This window comes from Colletotrichum higginsianum, chromosome 2 (assembly GCF_001672515.1).
Source record: "Colletotrichum higginsianum IMI 349063 chromosome 2, whole genome shotgun sequence".
Taxonomy (NCBI): Eukaryota; Fungi; Ascomycota; class Sordariomycetes; order Glomerellales; family Glomerellaceae; genus Colletotrichum; species Colletotrichum higginsianum.
Window position 1 is genome coordinate 3423277 of NC_030955.1, and position 19064 is coordinate 3442340.

At 56.6% G+C, this 19064-nt stretch overlaps 4 protein-coding genes across 4 annotated transcripts; 2 read left to right on the forward strand and 2 right to left on the reverse strand.

The window, feature by feature from the left end:
* Nucleotides 1-294: 294 nt before the first annotated feature.
* Nucleotides 295-1893, reverse strand: CH63R_02740 (Mus38-like protein; the record flags this gene model as incomplete). Its single annotated transcript, XM_018297715.1, has 1 exon — nucleotides 295-1893. One exon carries the CDS (start codon nucleotides 1891-1893, stop codon nucleotides 295-297), a length of 1599 nt encoding a protein of 532 aa, XP_018162531.1.
* A 1037-nt stretch (nucleotides 1894-2930) lies between these two features.
* CH63R_02741 (Triose-phosphate transporter) lies at nucleotides 2931-4495 on the reverse strand (the record flags this gene model as incomplete). The annotated part of the gene is made up of 4 exons (XM_018297716.1): nucleotides 2931-3350; nucleotides 3532-3754; nucleotides 3915-4090; nucleotides 4232-4495. 4 exons carry the CDS (start codon nucleotides 4493-4495, stop codon nucleotides 2931-2933), a joined length of 1083 nt encoding a protein of 360 aa, XP_018162532.1.
* A 5708-nt stretch (nucleotides 4496-10203) lies between these two features.
* On the forward strand, nucleotides 10204-11967 carry CH63R_02742 (uncharacterized protein; the record flags this gene model as incomplete). Its single annotated transcript, XM_018297717.1, has 2 exons — nucleotides 10204-10311; nucleotides 10525-11967. The coding sequence occupies 2 exons, from the start codon at nucleotides 10204-10206 to the stop codon at nucleotides 11965-11967; spliced, it is 1551 nt and encodes a 516-aa protein (XP_018162533.1).
* Nucleotides 11968-14842: 2875 nt separating this feature from the next.
* Nucleotides 14843-16731, forward strand: CH63R_02743 (Peptidoglycan binding domain-containing protein; the record flags this gene model as incomplete). Its single annotated transcript, XM_018297718.1, has 6 exons — nucleotides 14843-14919; nucleotides 14978-15186; nucleotides 15240-15529; nucleotides 15584-15647; nucleotides 15696-15995; nucleotides 16043-16731. 6 exons carry the CDS (start codon nucleotides 14843-14845, stop codon nucleotides 16729-16731), a joined length of 1629 nt encoding a protein of 542 aa, XP_018162534.1.
* Between the last annotated feature and the right edge of the window lie 2333 nt (nucleotides 16732-19064).

Genomic DNA, 19064 nt, shown 5'->3' on the forward strand with positions numbered 1-19064 from the left:
CAGCCTTGCGTCTCGCTGTTCCCATGGCGCTGGGAGTGTACGCCTTTGATACAACAAAGTAAAACTCTCGCTGGAAGACGGCGATATATGCGTTCCTAATTAAAGGGGAGCATGTGTACGTACACTGGCCGCCCTTGCAAACCCTGCCCGCTGCTTCCTATTGTTCAACTAGGTAGTTTGACGATACCTCGACGGACTCGGCTCTCCAATCACGACTCTCTCGTACCTCGTTTAGTCTGCGTCCGCCCAGATCTGCTCACGCCCAACGCATGAACAGTCGCACAACGCCCCCCTCTAGAAAGCCTTGAAGCATCCCCCTATCACCCGCCAAACCCTCCTCAACCAAGCCCCTTTCTTCGTCTCCCCGTCTCCGTCCGCCTCCTCGCCGCCACTGCCGCCGCCGTCCCCCTCCCCGAGCCCTCCGTTACCAAACAGCCAGACCCCTAGCCTCTGCACGTCCCACCAGTCCCTCTGCGCGTCGACGACCCTCCCGAGCGCGCCGTCGTCAAACGCGATGCCCCTCCACAACAGCACGCCGAGAACTTGCGCCCGCCTCGCCCGGCGCGTGACCTCCTCGTCGCCCACGACCCGACCGACCTCGTTCCAGAACAGAGTCCGCAGAGAGCTCGCCTCGGGATAGTATTCGAAGCGGGTCGTTGTCGTGATGGACGTCCCGCTATCGTCGACCCCTGGCTGCTTGTGGTCCTCGCCTCCTCCTCCTCCTCCTCCTCCTCCTCCTCCTCCTCCTCCTCCTCCTCCTCCTCCTCCTCCTCCTCCTCCTCCTGCTCCTCCACCTTCTTCTTCGGCGGTTGGAATGGTAACGTCTTCCCCCAGGACTTCCTCAAGGCCGTACATACCCATCCCGAACGGCAACCACTCGGCCTCGGCCCAGTCGATAAGCCCCACCAGTCCGCCCGCTCTCTCCATCCTCCGCAGCCTTGCCCCGTCGTCGCCCTCCCCGCACGGCGCCGGATGCACCAAAATGTTGTCCGGCACCAGGTCCCCGTGCGTGACAACCCACGGCAGCGTGTCTTCTAACTCCGCCAGCTCCCCGGCCGCCCACCTCGCGACCCTTCGGAACTCCCTCGGCAGACCCTCCGCCATGGCCTCCACCCTCCACCGCAGACTCCCGCCGACCTTGCCCTTGACCACGATGTCCCGCCTGTCCCGCCGTCCCCTCCACGAGTTCACGAATACGACGGCCAGGTCCGCCACAACCCTCCTTCTGCACGCCCGCGCGTCCGCCCCGAGCGCCGCCGACGACGCCCGGAACTCCGTCAGCGAGACGCCGCCCATCCTCTCCAGCACGTACGCGAAAAGCTCCCCGCCGTTCCGGGCCCCCGCGTCTGTCGTCTCTAACCCCGACAGCGCGCCCAGGTCGCCGACGCCGGGGACGACACTGTCGCCAAAAACACCCCTCGCATCCACGCAGATCCCGACATCGATGGCGTGCCTTCTCGGCCGGAACTGTACCAGCAGGCTGCCGCCCCCACGGACATTCCCGTCCTCGCCGCTCGTCGCGCTGCCGCTGCCGCTGCCGCTGCCGCTGCCGCCGTCGCTCCCGTCACCGGCCTCAACCCCGCTGTCCCGTCGTCTCCCCTTTCTGTCCAGCGGCAGGAGGAGCAGCGTATACGAGCAGTACCCCTGAAACGGCGCCGGCGCCGCCTCGTATCCCGGGAACCTTGCCGCCACGAACTCGTGCACCGCGACGACGGCTGAGATCTTCAACCCACATCGCGCTAAGAACGCCGCGACCTTTCCGTCGTCTGCTTGTAATGCGGAAGACGTTGTTGAGCCGGACGGCGAGAATGTTCCGGCGCTGTTCCGCGCGTCGTCGTTATCGTCGTCGTTGACATCTGCGACTTGGCTACGATTACTCGTAATGAGAGGCATGTCTTCTTCTATCAAGATCTCAAGGCGGGTTCCAATATCCCATGGCGCGAGACGAGAGATTGAGGTTCTCGTCCGGGACGAGGGCGACGAAAGAGGGATTAAGGTTATCGTCCCTTCAGCCGCAGCCCGCCTGAAGAAGACGGGGATGATCCAATTAAGTTCACATGACAGCGCCGTCAGCAGGCCTGCATCAGCTCGGCCAACAGCGTGGTCACTGCAGACAATTTTGGGGAAAGCAGATGGAGAGAGGGGAGGAGGGGTGATGACAACCAACCGAACGACCGACTACACACCACCACGGGATGCGCCCGCGTGGGGTGTTTTGTTGCAGATGACTAGTCCATCATCCACCTATCAACCAGTCCGGGTTGGGGGATTTCACTTGGAGGCGCCAGGAGCGGCTGCAACGGTTAGTGCGGAGATCTCACCCGAGATGGCAAACATGCAGGATGCGGCAGACACACGCAGGCTGACTTTGAATGGGAAATATATTATTAACCCGTCTTGGAATCTAGTGAGAAACAAGGAAGAAGAAAAAAAGGGGGTCTAGAAGACATATGAAGCTTTTCCAGCCCAATGTTGAAGAAAAATTCCGTTTATGCCCGTTTCTCTTACTCCATGCAAAGGGTATAAAATGGATGCGCGACCATTGGGTGGCACATGCATGCATGCTTGTTTGTTTTGTAAACTTTCTCCATCTTACACGCGGCGCCGTTATTGCCCGAGGGCGAGACGGCGGACGGCGATTCCGTTGCGGGATGGGCACCCAGGCTGGTTCTGGCTTGCCTTCTGCCGGTTTGGCCGTACCTATCCAATTGCCAGATGTCACCGCGGTTGATCCCGTGACTATGCCAGCTGAGATGGTCTTTTGCATTTTCGTCGGCGGTTCGACCAGATCTTCCCCACCCCGGTCCCACGACTTCGCGGGTTGTTCTGGCTCTGCCTGCGCCCGATTCTATGGTTTTTTTTTTCTTCGGCCGTTACTGATAGTCGTTACACGCGCATATATGCGCAACTCGCCAGTCAACATGAGCCGTTTATTTGCGGGCTCTTCGATCGAGCTCGACCTTGCTGTACCAGGCGGCACCGATCATGGTGAGGATCATACCGGAGCCGTTGAACAGGTGGACCTCTACACCGAAAGCGATGATTCCGAGTCCGACAGTAAGACACTGCTTCATGTTACCGCAAATGCTCATGGTGAGAGCACCGGCGACCTTGTTCGTCTGGAAAGAGGCGACATTGAGGGCAAAGGCGAGGATGCCGTTGCCGAGTAGGGCAATGACGGTAGCGAGGCTGATGTTGCCCTCGGACCGCATGGTGTTGAGGTTGCCGAGCTCGCCGGCGGCGATGGCACAAGCCAGGGACTGCATAGCCGCAAAGGGCGACATGCGCAGCAAAACCTCCATGGCGGGGAGAGCGAGGGGCCCGGTCATGATGCGATTCGTAGCGACCGTCTGTTGGTGCGTTCGTCAGCGGCTGCATAAGCACTGACAAAGGGCTGCAATTCGGACGAAAGTTTGCTGGCCGAGTTTCAAAAGGAGGAGGCCGATGAGCTCCACTCCACGCGCAACTCGATAAAGCATGCATTTCGGATGATGGACGGGACGGGAGATGGGCAAACGCAAGATTACGTACCTTGACCGCAGCAAGCACGACACCCGCAAAGGTGAGCAGGAAACCCAGGTCTGTAAAAGTGTACTCGCCAATGGTGGTCAGGGCAGCACCAATCATGATGGGCACGAGCGTCAAGTATGTCATCTTCTCATAGGTGCGGCCGAAGACGACACGGTAGATGAGGACGGTGAAAACGGGGACAGTCGTCCGCAGGACCTGGTAGAACGGGACAGAGACCATGGCACTGTCAGGTAGGGTGGATTAGCAACGTGTAACTGCCATGTGCATCGTTCAGGCTGAGTCCTGCCCGATCCGAAGGCGGGACCACGGGTGGGATTCCAACTTCGACAGCAGTGCTTAATCCATCCGAATGAGCTGTAAGGGGGTTTTTCTTGGTTGCTTACAGTGACAGGTTAGAGACGGCGATGTTGGTGGTGAAGAGCAGACTGAAGGCGAGGAGAATGAGGTTCTCGCGGCGTCCCAGATGAGACATGGTGAAGTAGCCGCATTGAAGCAGCGTGTAGCAGCCCAAGCTCGCACAGGTTGCATGGAGTGACGTGAGAAGCCACGGGAAGGGGAACTAATCACGATGTCAGTCGATGCTTATTTAATTCAATGAAGCCTTCTCCTGTCCCGCCACCATGGTTCTGAAAGCTCTGCCACGATCTCGGGATCTTGGGTTAAGGGTTGGAGTGGAGGTTGGGGAGAGCAGGTAACGTACAGCGCCGAGGATCAACTTGTTGTAGAGGGTCAAGACCAAGCTGAACATGAAGTAGGCGCTCAACCAGCCAAACTTGACCTGAGGCGAGATGGTGTATTCGACGGGATTGCGGTTCCTCTCGGCGTTGGTCTGTTGTTCGGTGGCAGGGCTGGCATTGGCCTCGAGATCGTAGCTCTCCTCGACGCGCTTCTCATCTCCGTTTAAGAGGCCATGGCCCTCTTCGCTCCGTCGAGCCTCGGTCTTGAAGTTGTCGGATTCCGCCATTGCTGCAGGTAGTCGTTTGATCGGATGGATCCAAGGCTGAGGTTGTTCGACTGTTCAGCTCTGTTCGTCGTCGCAAGGTCGGACCCGTTGGTGTATTTGTGTGTAGACCGTGTGTTCGTCCACAAAGACCCTCTCACCCTGTTGCCGAGGGGGAGGGGGGGTTGAGAAGCTGAGCTTACGACTGACGAGGTTTCACTACGCAGATCGGTCCCGGGCGTGGGGGAAGTCGGCAGGGTGGGCGCACGTAAGACTGTCCAGCCTAAAAGAACCGGTCTAACAAGCGAAGAGTGGCGGGATTTGGTACTTGCGATGGGAAGAAAGCCTCGAGTGAAAAAGAGAGAAGGTCCGAACGAGAGGCAGGGCGATTGAAGGAGTGTGTGTACGTGGATATCGTGCTGGTTTAGTGCCAAGGATGGGAAGAAGTAAGGGAAAAAAGGGACCTGGTGGTGGTGTAAAAAGGCAGACTGGGAGGCAAAGGGCGTTTGTTCAGTGGAACAGGCGTGCCAATGAACCCAAGACTTCGGATCACGGGCGTTGCGAGGCGTCAGCTTAATCCAATGCACCAATTGTTTGTCAATGTCGAGACCCGGAAAAAGGAAGAAATGGGGTCTAGGAACAGGGGAGTAGCGCAGGAGTAAAGTAAAAAAGAAAAAGGGTTTGGGAAGGGAAGGGAACGACAGGAACAAGAGGGAGAAAAACGTGTGGAGAGGGAAAGACTGTAGTGGTGAGGAGTGTATGTCCTGGTGATGCAGGACGGGCAGGACGGGCAGAACGAGAGAAGAGTGGGAATAGGAGGCAGTGTGGGATTGTGAACTTGGAACCAGAGAGAGTGGTGGTGGGACTACATGGGGGGGGGGGGGGGGGGGGGGGGGTCCCTTCAAGGAGCCTGAGAGGTGGAGGCCGACAGGAGAGGAGGAACCAAAGGATGCCGAGATACTCAAACGGGCATCTTTCTCGCTTCCGCGCTTGGCATCGATGACGTTTCGGCTGGCGGCATTGTCATTGCTAGTCTCCGGAGACGCCCTCACTCTCTCAACCTCACTCTCACTCTCACTTCCTGTATCTCGTTCTCACTAAATGGCACTAGGCAGGTTATCTGGCCTCGAGTGCAGGCAAGGGGCTCCTCCTATCTGTCTGGGTTTCCGAGTATATTGAACGGAATGGATCATGGCTTTCCTCTATAGTTCAGCTGAAAAGGGAGAGCGGGCGGGAGCAAGTCAGACTGCCAGAGACTAGAATATGGATATCTCAGCATGTACAATATACCTTGACTGGTGGTGCGTATCCCGTTCAACTCTTCATCGTGCGCCCGTTATCACTATAGGACTCTCCAAACCCGGGGATGGAGTCTGCATGTTTCTGGATGATTGCGCCGGAACTCTGGCCAGCTCATTGCTCCAGCCCCGTTGCGTCTTCATTGCCCGGCGGCGGTGCTGGTCTGGTGCGTGTGTGATGTACATTGGCTGCCGGGCCGGTAGAAATCAAACGGTAGCCACCAATCATTTTGCCGCATATTGTACACCGCACCAGACCGACAGTGTGCTGTACCTGCTGGTCTCGAGTTCACATACAATAGAAGGCATGTCCGTGTTCGATTCGGTCCTCGGTCGATTGATTGCGATGTGCTGTTGGCGGAAAAGTGGCATCCCACAGCTGACGACTGCCGCTGGCTCCAATCTAGGCGGTTGGTCTGGAACATAGTAGGCCATGAATAACCATCAACATGCTCACAGAGTGCGATGGCGGGTCCGCTGTCGAACTCGGTCCTGGCCTCTCCTGGTCTGCATCCGAAGTGAGCTTGTCTTGGGGTTTGGGAAGCCCCCTTGGCAGCCGCGTCAGCCTGGGCCCCGATTCATCCTGGTGCGACCGGTCGGCAGGGGCACGACTGGGAGCGAGACGGGGCCGGTTATTAAAGGGGAGCAAGCTTACAGTGCATCGGCGCACTTGTAGACCGAGCCCCCCGGTGTATGTTCGATTTCGATTGGAGGGATGGCAGCGATCGTCGTTTGTGGCGGACCGGGAGTTTCTCAGGGGCCACTCTGGAAGTCGATGATGATGATGAAGAACCCCCAGAAAATAGGGACGAAGACGTGCTGAGGCAAGTTACAGCCCTGAACTCTGGCGCTCAGGAGGCACTGCAAACGAAGTCCGCGCAGCAGCGCCAGCAGCCCCCCACTCTCTTCTAGAAGATGAAACTTCTTTCAGTTCGGGTTGACAGCTTTGCCCTCGCAAGATTGTACACTGCAGTACTCCGTACCGACCTGCCTGCCTACGAATACGTTGCGGAAGATGTCTGCATCTGCCACTGCCTGGCCCTACTGACTCTCTCAAGACTCCAGTGTCCCCCCTTCTCATATCAAGAAAACCTGAAAGGAAGGCGGAATAGTGGGGGGGGAACGTGACCCAGCACACCCGGCGCATGGGTAAGAGGGTCGGCCTGACTGGCTTATCTCATTTAAATGCGGCTCTCGGCAGGGACCAGCATCCTAGGGCACGAGGGAAAAAAGAGGATGAGTGATCGATTGATTCGTGGGCGTGCTGTGGCAATCGGGTTCGTTTCCTATCTGCGGCTGCATGCATTCAAGGTCCCTAAGACCGTGTGATTAGAATCCCACAAGAAGTCAATGGATTTTTATTTTTATTTTTTTTGCATTCAAGGTCTCGGAAAGTACAGTGTACGTGTACTCTATGTGGATATGCGGTTTGGCAGGTCCGTCTCAGCTCTCAACTCTCATCAGGTCCCGCAACCTCAAGAGGCTCAGACACAAGCATGGCGTTGCCACTCTCTGTTGTCTTGTAGTTGAAGGGAGCAGCCTATGGTCGCAGCCCGCATGAGGGGGACGGCAGAAGGAACTGTGTTCAGCCGACGAATCCGAGGTGTTGCGATGCCGAGACATTTTTCTTGTGTGAACACCAATGGTCAAATGCACCAGCTTGGTTTGGCTCCCTCCCTTGGCCTTGGCTCTTGGAGAATAGGAGGAGGAGGGAGGAAGAAGAGGGAGGAGGAGCGGAACTGTCGGTGGAAGCAAGGAGGTGGAGAGGAACAGCCTTCAGCAAATAAGGGGTGGGCGCCAAGCCAAAGAGGTGCACAGAAAGAAGTCACCAAGCGGGAAGCAAGCATCAACTTCCTGTAGATATTGGATGCAACTGGCCCGGAGACGCAGGGCGGAGATGACGACAACAAGAAATAACGGTGCACGGCGGCCCATCATTTAGGACAGCAGATGGGCGGGCGCTGCTGCGCCGTAGGAGGGGGCGTGGGATGGCACCAGCGGGGACGCGGTGGGTGGGGAAGAAGCGGGACTTCGTATGGGTACCCTCTGTGCATTCCTAACTCTGACCTCGCTCTCATTGAGCTGCCCCGCTTACCTCAGCACGCCATCTGTATCTTATCTCGGCCCAATCCACACTCACCCAGTCCAGAGAAAGATGTATTCGTACGCAATGGAGCTGTCGTGGAGATGCGGGTGTCGCTCACAATTGCGTTCATCCCAAAGGCTATCTCGCCGGCGACTCCTTCCACCATCATGAAGCATGAATTACGGATAGGTTGAATGAGACGGAGAGACGCACATCCATCCCTTTGGTAGCGTGGCTCACCTCGGCCCTCAGACATCCAGCCACAGCAGCGACCGCTCCGTGCTAAAGTTAGTGCCGCTTCCAACGGCTGTCCCGGGACGGCCATGCCTCAGCGAGATGTCTCTCTGCCCGCCATGCGGAGGCGGCGATTGGACGAACAATGCGCCATGCAGGAGGCACCTGGTACTTCAGGGATGGGAAGCGGCGACAGCGGGTGCGCGGACGCAAACAATGAGCAGCAGCATCCTTTTCTGCGTTCAAGTCGCTGAGTTGCGGGCTGCGGCGGGCGGGCGGGCACCCAGACAAGAGAAGACCATTGACGGTTCGACGGGCTGCAGGACGGCGGCAGCCCTGAAGCAAGGGCCAGCCGCTGGGTCGAGCCTCGAAGTGAGGCCTGCGAGGTCTCACCGATGCGGCGGTACCAAGCCTCCAAGCCGGACGACACGGCAACTTTTGATATCTTGGGCTCACCCACCCACGCCAGGCCCAGAAAATGCCAGCCAATGCTAGCCAATGCCAGCCACGACAGTGAGCCTACGTCAGCGCCCGCCCCCATTGTTCTCTTGTTTCCGATGCCTCCCAATGTCCTTGGAGTATCCGTATCCGTACTCTGTATGGGATGGATGGATGGATGTGCCCGGTGCTCGCGGCTTTTGTCGGACCCAGTAGGCTAATTTGTTCTTTTCCTCTGTCTGCTCACACGTGTAACTTTGTTGAAGAAATTGAAGATTGAACCCAAATAGAAAGACACTGCGGCTATGCGACAAGATGTTCTCCTGGGACCTCGTACACTGCTGCTGTTGTTTTCGTGGGTGACAATCGAGTGCGAGACGCTTGTTTGCGCGTCCCTCTCGGCGACGCGAGGGGAAGGGGACCACCCCTTCTTGTCCACTACCTACCTAGGTACCTACCTAGTCAAATCTATCGAAGGTCTCTCTTCCTGTCACTTGTGCATTGGCGGGTGTCTGAACCTCGCGACTGATCTGATTACTGATGCAGATTGATGGCCGTCCCACTGAACAAACCACCAACCGCCGCCTGGAGCAAAGTACCCAAATCCGCCGCAACTTCCGGCCCTGGTCGTTCCTCCAATTCAGGTCCCTTCCCGCCCAGATCCTCCCACTCGCTCCCTCTTCCACCCGCGGAAGAATATCCTTTAGATGGCTTGTTCTTACTTGGCATTCCGGACCATTCTTCTTTTGATTTCCTGTCAGCCTTCAGCCCACTCTCCGTCTCATTCAATCTTGGGGTGAATGCTCTAGGTTGTGTGCCTAGGTACCCTGGTACCCATACGACCCACACGACGAGGTCCCCCCGACTCAATTCCATTCCTCTGTTTCCCCGGACTCTCTGCAGCACTGCCGGCCTACTCCCAAATCACACAAAAGGTGCGGCTCAAGTACAGCCCGAAGAGAGAATCTCGCCCTTGGAACCGCCTGTCTTTCCCGCCGACGCATGTACACGCCACACACGCCTGTCTTTCCCGCCTAGAGGACGGCAGTCCAAGACAACCTAAACCAACAGATATCGAGACGAAACAAGACCACACCCACGAACTGACCGACATCCCCCCCACTAGACAGTCGACAGGAGAAAGAGAGGATATCGATTTCTGGCCGTTTCGGACTCTTGTTTTTTTCTTCCTGTGCCCCCCCCCCCCCCCCCCTTCCCGCTCGCTTTCCTACAGCCACGTTGTTCGCATTGGCATATTGGCACTGCCATTAGCAATTTTGAATAGTCGCCGCCCAGAAGCTCCCCCCTGCCCCCCGCCCATCTATCTGCCACCTCACATTTTCTTGCCACTGTCACTTCCCTTCTTTCCCCTCCGACCCTTTAGCGACGACGATTTCCAGCTGAGAGAGAGCGCTTGCTTCGTTTCTTCTTCCTTCTTTTTCTGCCCTCTTTCTCTCATTGGGGCTATCCTTCGTTGCAAAGTTACGTTCTTTATAATACCCGGCTGCTCTTTCGACCACGATATAGTCATCAACGCTGCCCTAGTCGCTACTGCTGCTGCCGCTTCCAGCTTGCCCATCACGAACATTTTGCCTGCACGCCATTCCACTCTCCGAAAACCGCCCACCCTGGATCTCAAGCCAATCCGGCAGTTAAATGAAACCCGCCTCGCACCCATGCTGATGGCACTGAAAGGCCGCAGACTCGCGCTGCTGGCCGCCTTCGTCATCGTCTCGGCTCTTTTGATATTCTCACAGTCACTCTACCCCGAGAACCTGAACTGGGTGAGTTTCCCGTCGTCACTAGAGACATTTTCGTCGCGACCTGGTCACCGCCGCAAACCACACGTCTGCTGGGGCAGCAATCTGTCTTATTCTCTTTCAAGAGAGGAATGCGCCCACGTGCCGGCTTTCGAGCTGAAACGTCAACCGAACTCGTTCGCCGCAGGCCCCTGAGGCACCCATTGTAACTGGCACTGACATTGCTTTCTTCCATAGTCCGACATTTCAGCTTCCCTCCCCGCCGGAGGCAAATCCTCGGTGCCATCAACCAAGGCTAGCAAAACCGCCTCTGCGGGTATTGGCCGCTTCCACTTCCTCATCGCCGCCAGCGCTCCCAACCTGCAGTTCTGCCGCGCCCTCGTTTCCTCGACCGTCAATCGCTTCGGTGCGCCCGTCGTTGCAGGATGGAACGGCACCGGAGAGAACGACGCTGCTCTCTCCCACTTGGCCAAGATTCGCGTCGTTACCAAGTATCTCGAGGAGTTGCCCGATTCTAGCAACAACGACCTGTTTCTTATGATCGACGGCTACGACGTCCTCCTCCAGTTCGGCCCCGATGTCTTAATCAACCGATACTTCGAGGCGTCCGCACGAGAGGACGAGCGCATCATGCAACAACTTGGACCCGAAATGGCCGAGAAACTTGCCGGCCCCCTTGGCCGGCACATATTCTTCGGCGCCGACAAGGTTTGCTGGCCCGTCGACTGGCGGCGCCCGGCATGCTGGGCCGTCCCTCCCGTCCCCAACATGGACGGCCGAGAGTTCGGCCCCCTAACAAACACGGAGGACATGGCCTTCAACCACCCAAGATGGCTCAACAGCGGTACTATCATGGGCCCAATCAAGGAGGTCCGCGAGATGTTCCGAGCCACCCTCGACCTCATCAACGAAGTGTACGATCCCGAGTACGAGTTTAGAGAAAGCGACCAGTTCTACCTGAGCGACGTTTGGGGCCTTCAGGAGCTCGAGCGGATCCAGATGCAGAAGGAGGAAAACCCCGAAGCCGTTGTCATGCAGCCCCCCGAGGACGGTTGGGTTCCCAACCTGGAACCCGCTTACAGCTACAATTTCCACATCGCCATGGACTATTGGAGTCTGATGTTCCAGACATGGGCCGGCTATGCGGAGTGGGTGGACTGGCGCAAGTTCATCGGGCCTCTGTACTCGGTCGAGGTCACCCAAAACCACCGCAACAACTCGGACTTCGTCCCCTGGAGCCTGCACATGCAAGCGGATGGTATGAGGTCGTTGAAGCGCATATTCAACTCGACGTCGGATGAGACTATGGGCGCGACGGTGAACGAGCTGATCCGGAAGTCCGAGTTCGGTGCCAACATTGTCACCAAGCAGACGTTCCCTTTGCTGCACGTCACGGGAGAGAAGGGCGCCCTCGATGCTTTCTGGCCCCGTCTGTGGTTCTTCCCCTACGGGCGGTCGCTGATTCGATCTGCCATCAACTGGTTCCAGGCCGAGGAGCACTACGGGCCCGAACTGATCGACAACAGGGTCTGGTACCCCGCGCACCCCTACCCAAAGGACATTAGAGAAAGCGACGGCGGCGCCTGGTCAGACGCCAGCAATGACAACGCAACTGTTTACTGGTTGGGCTTCGACGAGCTCTGCGCCGAGCACCACAGCATTCTGTTTGGGGAAGATTAGGCCTCTTAGAACGGAGTCTACTTTATGTTGCTTGACCTATACATGTTCAGGCATCTTGGGATACGAGGTTTGGAAAAGAGTGAAAAGGCGAAGAGAAACAACTGCAAAGCCCATACGAATCAGATATATTATACAAGCAGCAGAGAAGCTGCTGCAGGACAGGGACAGTGAGATGAGAGTCAATACTGTACACAATACGTCACGGCCGGCATGGTATGTTGAGAGCCAACATGCAAAGATATGATACACATGTACTTGTGCGCGTTTCTTTTTCTTTTTTTCTTCCCCCCCCATGGGAGTTCTCGTCGTGTGCGACGAACGCAGCGTTGGTATGCCAACTTGGGGCGACGAAGAAGCAATAGATAGAGAGACAAGACCGCCGTCGGAGGCGGCATCGATTTTTAAGACAAAGTGACTTTTTGATCATCTGAGATGTCAAATGCAGGGCGGTGCCGTGTCTCGGGTCGATGGAGTGAAGTCTGGTTTGACTCCGACGGTTCCCGCCGCGGAATAGGACGGTTCATGCCGGTTCCTGTAGGGCTGGGAAAGTTCAAGGACACACCATTGGACCCGGGTGAGGTGGTGGCTTGACGACAAGCGTCTGCAAGGGGCTTGGGGAGAGAGAGAGAATAATGGAGTGTTAAGGTTTTGCCGTGCCCTGCATGATGCAGGCAGGCAGAGTCGGGTCAGACCAGTCATGGCTAGTAGCGAAAAAGAAAAGTTTCCGGATCCAGGACGCAGCTCGGTATCGATTCTCGGCGGGATTGGTTCCCTCGAGGGAGTGCGTCGATAACTCGGCCACCTAGACTGGCCGTGGCTTTGCGTGAGTAATCTACCTACACGCTTGGGGGGAAGGGAGGGAGAGGGGGTGTGTGTCATGGCTAAGGAGGGAAAGGGTGGCGGGGAAGGACGAGATTGCATGGTTTGAGATGGTGTCTCTGGATTGGCGGGTGATGTGTTTGCGATCTTGTGATCTTGTGATCCTGCCATTCTGTTGGGGTTTTGCGCAGAGGATTCGTGTAAGATTGCTTATTCTTCGCCCTATTATTTTCCTGGTTTTATTTGTCCCTGGTCTGCAAGCTGGAGTGAGACGAGAGGGGTGAGTGGCAGTGATGACTCTTGGCTCATCATGTGTGATGGGCTGAGCCGTCCAACTAGGTCGTGACCACTCGCGGAGGGAGGGATGGGTGAGAGTGCTGGTGGCTTGGTTAGATGGAGGTGGGTGAGACGAGTCATCGGCGGCGGCGATGCGATGATGCGAGGCGTGTTTGGGAGTATACAGTCAGACGGGAATACGGGAGTGGGTGTGACTAGGCTCGATGGGATGCATGCGGTTGTAGGAGAGTTCGGCCGATGGTGCTGTTGGTGCGGACAACGCGGGTTTCGTCCCATGGTTCGGACGAACTGATGATATCGAAGGCTGTTGGTCAGAAAATGGAGGTGAGATTGGGGAAAAGCGCCAATGCGGGCAGGGTGTACCGGGTGGTATGGCTATGATTCGACGGCAGGTCAGCTACTCTGCGACTTAAACGTTAATGAACATCGACTTAAACGTCAATGAACATTCCGACCCGAGATGATACCGCGGTGACACCGGTCGATGGCCCGTTGCCTCGCCCGCAATTGGGTCGCTTCGGATGGACGATGGATGACCGTCCTGCTGCCTGCCATAGCAGGCCTTGTCCCCACCGCCTGCCGATAGGTCAGCATGGCTCAGCGGGATGAGGAAGGGATTGCCCGCAGATTTATTTTCTATTTCCTTCGGCGACTGGCGCTATCCGTCCATTGCTGGCTGCGGAAATGAGTAGTGTCGCAAATCGACGAGTGTGGGGTGTTTGTCAGACTGTGTGTACTGTAATGCGATCGTCAGCCAGAGCGATTCCCTCGACGATAGACTCGGATGCTCCCAACCTTTGATCCAGTTACACTTCAATCAACAGGGCCCTCCTTGGTGAACCTGCAACCGAATCAATCGATTTTGGTTCGCTCGTCCAACTCGACGCCTTGTCTGGTCGTCGTACACCCGTCTGCAGCAAGTCACCGAATTGACGGGTTTTCTTTTTCTTCGCTTTCGATGTCACCACTCTGCCCTCTCTGTGCAACCCCCAGGGGGAGAGATCCACCTGCAATGATGACAGGAAACACACAGCCGAACTGCATCGCTCTTGCCGCTTGCTTTGGATTTGGCGCAAACACACCACAAGACAGCCAATGAGGGCCCTGGGAGGGACTGGCCGAGTTGGATTCACTCTGGTGCCTGGGCTTACATACCTACCCAGCCTGGATATACTCTGTGTGTTCCTCTTGTGCCCCCCATGTCAGACTTCAGCCTCGCTCTTGGCTTCGCCAGGGAGCAGCGACCAGGGCGCGCGCATCTCCACACACCGCGTTCTTCGGTCTGTCCCCTACTTTCCTTTCTGAGCGTAGAGGATGTCGTAGAATCTTTTCCACTGGAATGACTGCTTTCGTCCGTCCTGGCTACTTCTTTCCTCCCATAGGACAGCCTTACGGGGACTAGTTTTGCTTTCTGTTTCCTCCTCATACCTATGCCTCTGACAGACGAGTTCCGCCGACTGCCCCTCTTGTTGATATAAAGAGGGAATCTATCACGTCCCGCTGTATAGGGACCCCCAAGAAGCCGAACATTGCAAGTCGCAGACGTCAACAACCAAGCAAAGAAGACCGACCTCGTCGAGTTTTTAGGAACTGGCTGGAACACTGCCCACTCACTCTACCTTGTATCGACGAGCATACACCCCATCCTCGCCGTTTCCCTCAATCAATCTTCGCTCCCTGCTCAACTGCTTGTCCAGGCCACAACTCTACCGCCGACTTGGTCTGTTCGCCAAAGCTCGCCGAGGTCAGGCTGTTCATCATGGCAACCCCGCCTACTCCCATGAAGTACTCTCCAAAGAGACTGGTTGTGTGCTGTGATGGCACATGGATGAACTCGTGAGTGGTGTAGCCTGCGCTCGTTTACATTGCATCAAGGTGCTAACCCTTCCTCCAGGGAGAGCGCCTACGTGAAACCCACCTTCTGGAAGCCCAAGGGCTCCCTCCAGATCCCATCCAACGTGACTCGGATCTCGAGATGTTTTCGCCGTAGGTGCAGCGACGGTCGAGTGCAAGTCATCGAGTACGAGTCGGGCGTCGGCACGGGGAGCAACACCCTCGATACCCTCACCGGCGGCGCCTTTGGTATTGGCCTCGGCGAAGTAAGTACTTTCCCTTCGTATTCTTCCGTCTCCCATTACCGCAGCACTAACACGCAGGGAAGAGAGTCCGCAATATCTACAACTTTCTCTGCGCAAACTACTGCGACGGCGACGAGATCGTCCTCGTCGGCTTCTCGCGGGGCGCCTATATCGTCCGCTGCGTTGCTGGAATGATCGCTGACCTGGGCCTCCTGACCCGTGAAGGGGTGGAGCACTTTTGGCCCATCTTCAAAGACATGGAGAACTGGAACAACCACCGCTACCGTGACGAGTTCCCTACCGTGCCGTTTGACAACAAACCCAAGGGCGAGGGGGCTGCGGATGTTTACCGGTCTAGGTTGGAGAAGGTAATTTTGCTTACCACTCGCGGTCAACGACGCCCGACGACTAACAGATCCTAGCTTGGCATGACCCGTGTTCGACAAGAAGAAGGCACGGGCGACATCATCAAGGTCAAGGCTGTCGGTAAGAAAGCTCATGTTCTCAGTCATGCGCCCAGCTAATCGAGCGCAGCTGTCTGGGATACCGTCGGTAGCCTAGGCATTCCCCAAATTGCCTGGCTGAACAGGCTTGGAATCTACGCATCGAACCAGGAGTTCAAGTTCTGGGACACGAGCCTTTCGGACAGAGTTGAACACGCATTTCAAGCTCTTGCCCTTGACGAAACACGCTACTCTTTCCAACCCGCCGTGTGGGAACGCCTCGAGGCCAATAAGCTGTCGACGGATCTTCGACAGGTTTGGTTCCCTGGTAACCACTCGAACTGCGGCGGCGGTTGGAATGACCAGGGAATGGCCAACATCACGCTTGCTTGTGAGCGCGCACTTTCGTCCATGTATGCTTTCACCGTCGGCTAACAGGGTGCCATGTAGGGATGATGGATCAGCTGGCTTCAATCGGCGTTGAGTTTAACCACCGCGCCCTCGAGCGCTGTGTGGAACAATCCAACACTTTCTATGCGGAGTTGCTGAAACCGAAGAGCACTCTGAAGTGGGCCACGGAGCCCATCTACAGCCAGAACCACCCTCTCAGGCCATGGGGTCTGGGCGCCATCCAGAAGACACCGAGCCTTCTCTATTCCTTGGCCGGAAAAATTACTCGCTCGCCCGGTCTGTACAGGCAGGCCAACGCGCACACAGAAGCTCTGAGCGGTCCCTTCCTCAAGGACACGAACGAGCGTATTCACTCCTCAGTACGTATTCGTCTGGCCTGTAAAGGTCTCGGTCTCAACGACGTTGGTGTGTGGGACAATCCAGCCTTGAAGAAGAACTGGAAGCTCGTCCGTAAAAAGGCCCAGTATCACGACCCTGTGCCGAACCACCCTTCTTGGGAGCCTGAGGAGGACAGACAGGAGTGTATGGAGCATCCTGCCCAGTCCGATGACGGCCGTTGGATCTGGGAGTACTGCGGGCCCGATGAGAAGGCCCCTACCAGCGCTTCAGCGAGGGTCATGGTGGAGGAACCTTTGGGACCGTACGAGCGTCACCTGTTGAAGTTGACGGGTGGCAACCCCAACGTGTACCAACACAACCACGAGAAGGCTCGGTGAAAGAGCCAGGCTGTTTCCGTTTGCATCATTAGGCGTTTAGATACCACCTTGTCCTGATCCCCCCGGCTTCGGTGTTTCGTAAGGCTTGTTTCCAGGACATGAAGATAGATTAATCGAGCATTCTTATAACATTTTAGAGTAAGAGACTGGCTTCTCTGTGCTGGTCGTGATTATGACTATGTTGTGGATCAAGGTCCGTATAGATATCTCTAAGAAAGAGAGGACCTTGATCGAACGTTCAAGGCTTGTTGAGCGCCATTGGGATCCGAGCCCTTCAATTGTGAACCAGCGGGCGAGGAGCCACCAAGCAGATATGTATCACAGAGAGGGTTGGTGTCACTCCGCAGTCCCCCCGATGATTGAGTCCTCTATGAAGTGGGTGACCTCTGAGTATGAGACGGGAAGGAGGAATCTCCTTGGTTGGGAGGTGAGGTACTCGGCCTCCGATGTTCCGTGTTTGTTGACATGGAGAGCACGAACGAAGCCGGATACCGGGTTATAACGTAACGTAAATTTAGGGTAGATATGCCGGCGGGTCGGACTCAGTCGTCTGCGCAGGATGCTGGGCCTCTTGTACAGGTGGTCTCCCGTGCGAATAACAGGTAACGGCTCATCGACCATCCTGTTGGTTGGTAATGGTCTAGATACGGGCGGTCCCATGTCATGCGGCTCATCGTCACAGAGTATGCCTAGAGGGGTGGCTTCGTGTTGAACTAGAAAGGGAAGGGGGAACTGCGCACAAAGCGACTTGAAAGACCATGTAAGAAGAGTGGTTAGAAATCCGTCAATTAAGGAAACCTCGTTGGACGTCGTTGGCCATCTGTCGAGACCATGCCACCCAAGCCACCCTCATACACCAAAAGGCCAGCGCCTGCAATGATCCGAGAGTAAGTCCAATAGTCATAGGTAAATACAGCAAGCCGATGCCGTCTTTCCAACCAGCTCGATTCATCCTCAGCTTGCAAGCCATCCCAAGCCCCCTACTGGTTCGGCCGCGCCCATCCCCGGCATCCCCGTTCAGCCACTCTATTGATGCGGTGGCTCTGAACGATTGCTTGAATCTACAGGCCATCTAAGCAGACGGACGACCTTGGGCCCGTCAGATGCCCGGCGCTTCACACAATGCGAGAGGTGCCCGGCCAACCCCGAGTCACTTGGTAGCACGCACGAAGACCGATGTGGGATGGAGCTCAAAGTTCACCGTCGGGAGATTATAACGTTGCGGATATGACATGACGCTCGTGGGCTCTCACAGATGGAATAGACCCAGTATAGCTTGATACACAGCTCTGAGAGCGGCAAGGGGGGGGGAGAGGTTCGCATCTGAGAGACGGGAGACGGGAGACGAAGGGGCATGCGCGGACGGGTCTGCGCCGTCGCCAGGGTACGAAAGACGCTTTGGTTATCTCCTACGTAGGGGTGGTCAGCACGAAGGATCGGTCGTTTCGGTCACATTGGACAGATTTCGATGTTGCGAATGGAGATACCCCCCGGGAGAGTATCGAGGAAGACTCGAGAGGCCAAGATCGGAACGGATGAGCTACGACGGCGCTTCGAGACGAAGGAAGTACGTTGTGAAGACAGTGAGGGAGAGAGGGCCGAGGCAAAGAAGTGTGCTGGAAGGAGCGTGTGGTTTGTGATAAAAAGTCGATGAGAGGAGGTTGGGCAGAGGGCCAGAGGATGTGTGTGGGCGTTCTTTATACAAAGTGGCACAAGGTCGTCCATATGGCGGCTCATCGTGGCGACCCGACTCCACGATTATCCGCACATGTGGTTCGCCAAAACTGTCCTCGCGTCAGCGCGACCAGGAGAGCTACCAGCTCAAGAGCAAGGAGAATAGGAGGGGAAGGGTGAAGGGGGGAGGGGGGTTGGCGCCGTCAGGCAAACTCAACGCTTCAGTGCCACGGAGGAAACCCAGCCGCAGTCGGACCACGTCCGCCCTCTCGACGACAAGGCAGCCCGCGGCGGCTCGAGATGTTTGTCGTGAAGACGGCAAGTCCTTGGGGGGTTCCAATTGCCTCAGGACAGGACACGGGGATCGCGACATGTTCATATACCACCCCTTTCACAGCATTTTTAACACCCTCGGAGAGCTTCTCGAGGCAGACACCAGGTGGGGCCTGAGAATGAGGCTGTTCGAGACGAGAGGTGGCCAACTTGCAGCGACACACGCAGCTGCGCCTTGCGACTTGCAGCACGGGGGGTGAGGAGGAGTCGAGGACGACGCCTTGTAGAAAGACAGGATGCACGTCGCTAGCCTCACATTAGCTGGGCGAAGCGGGCGGGAGGATGCAGCTTTTTGATCTCTCAAAATTCCATGCATGGTCTTTTGA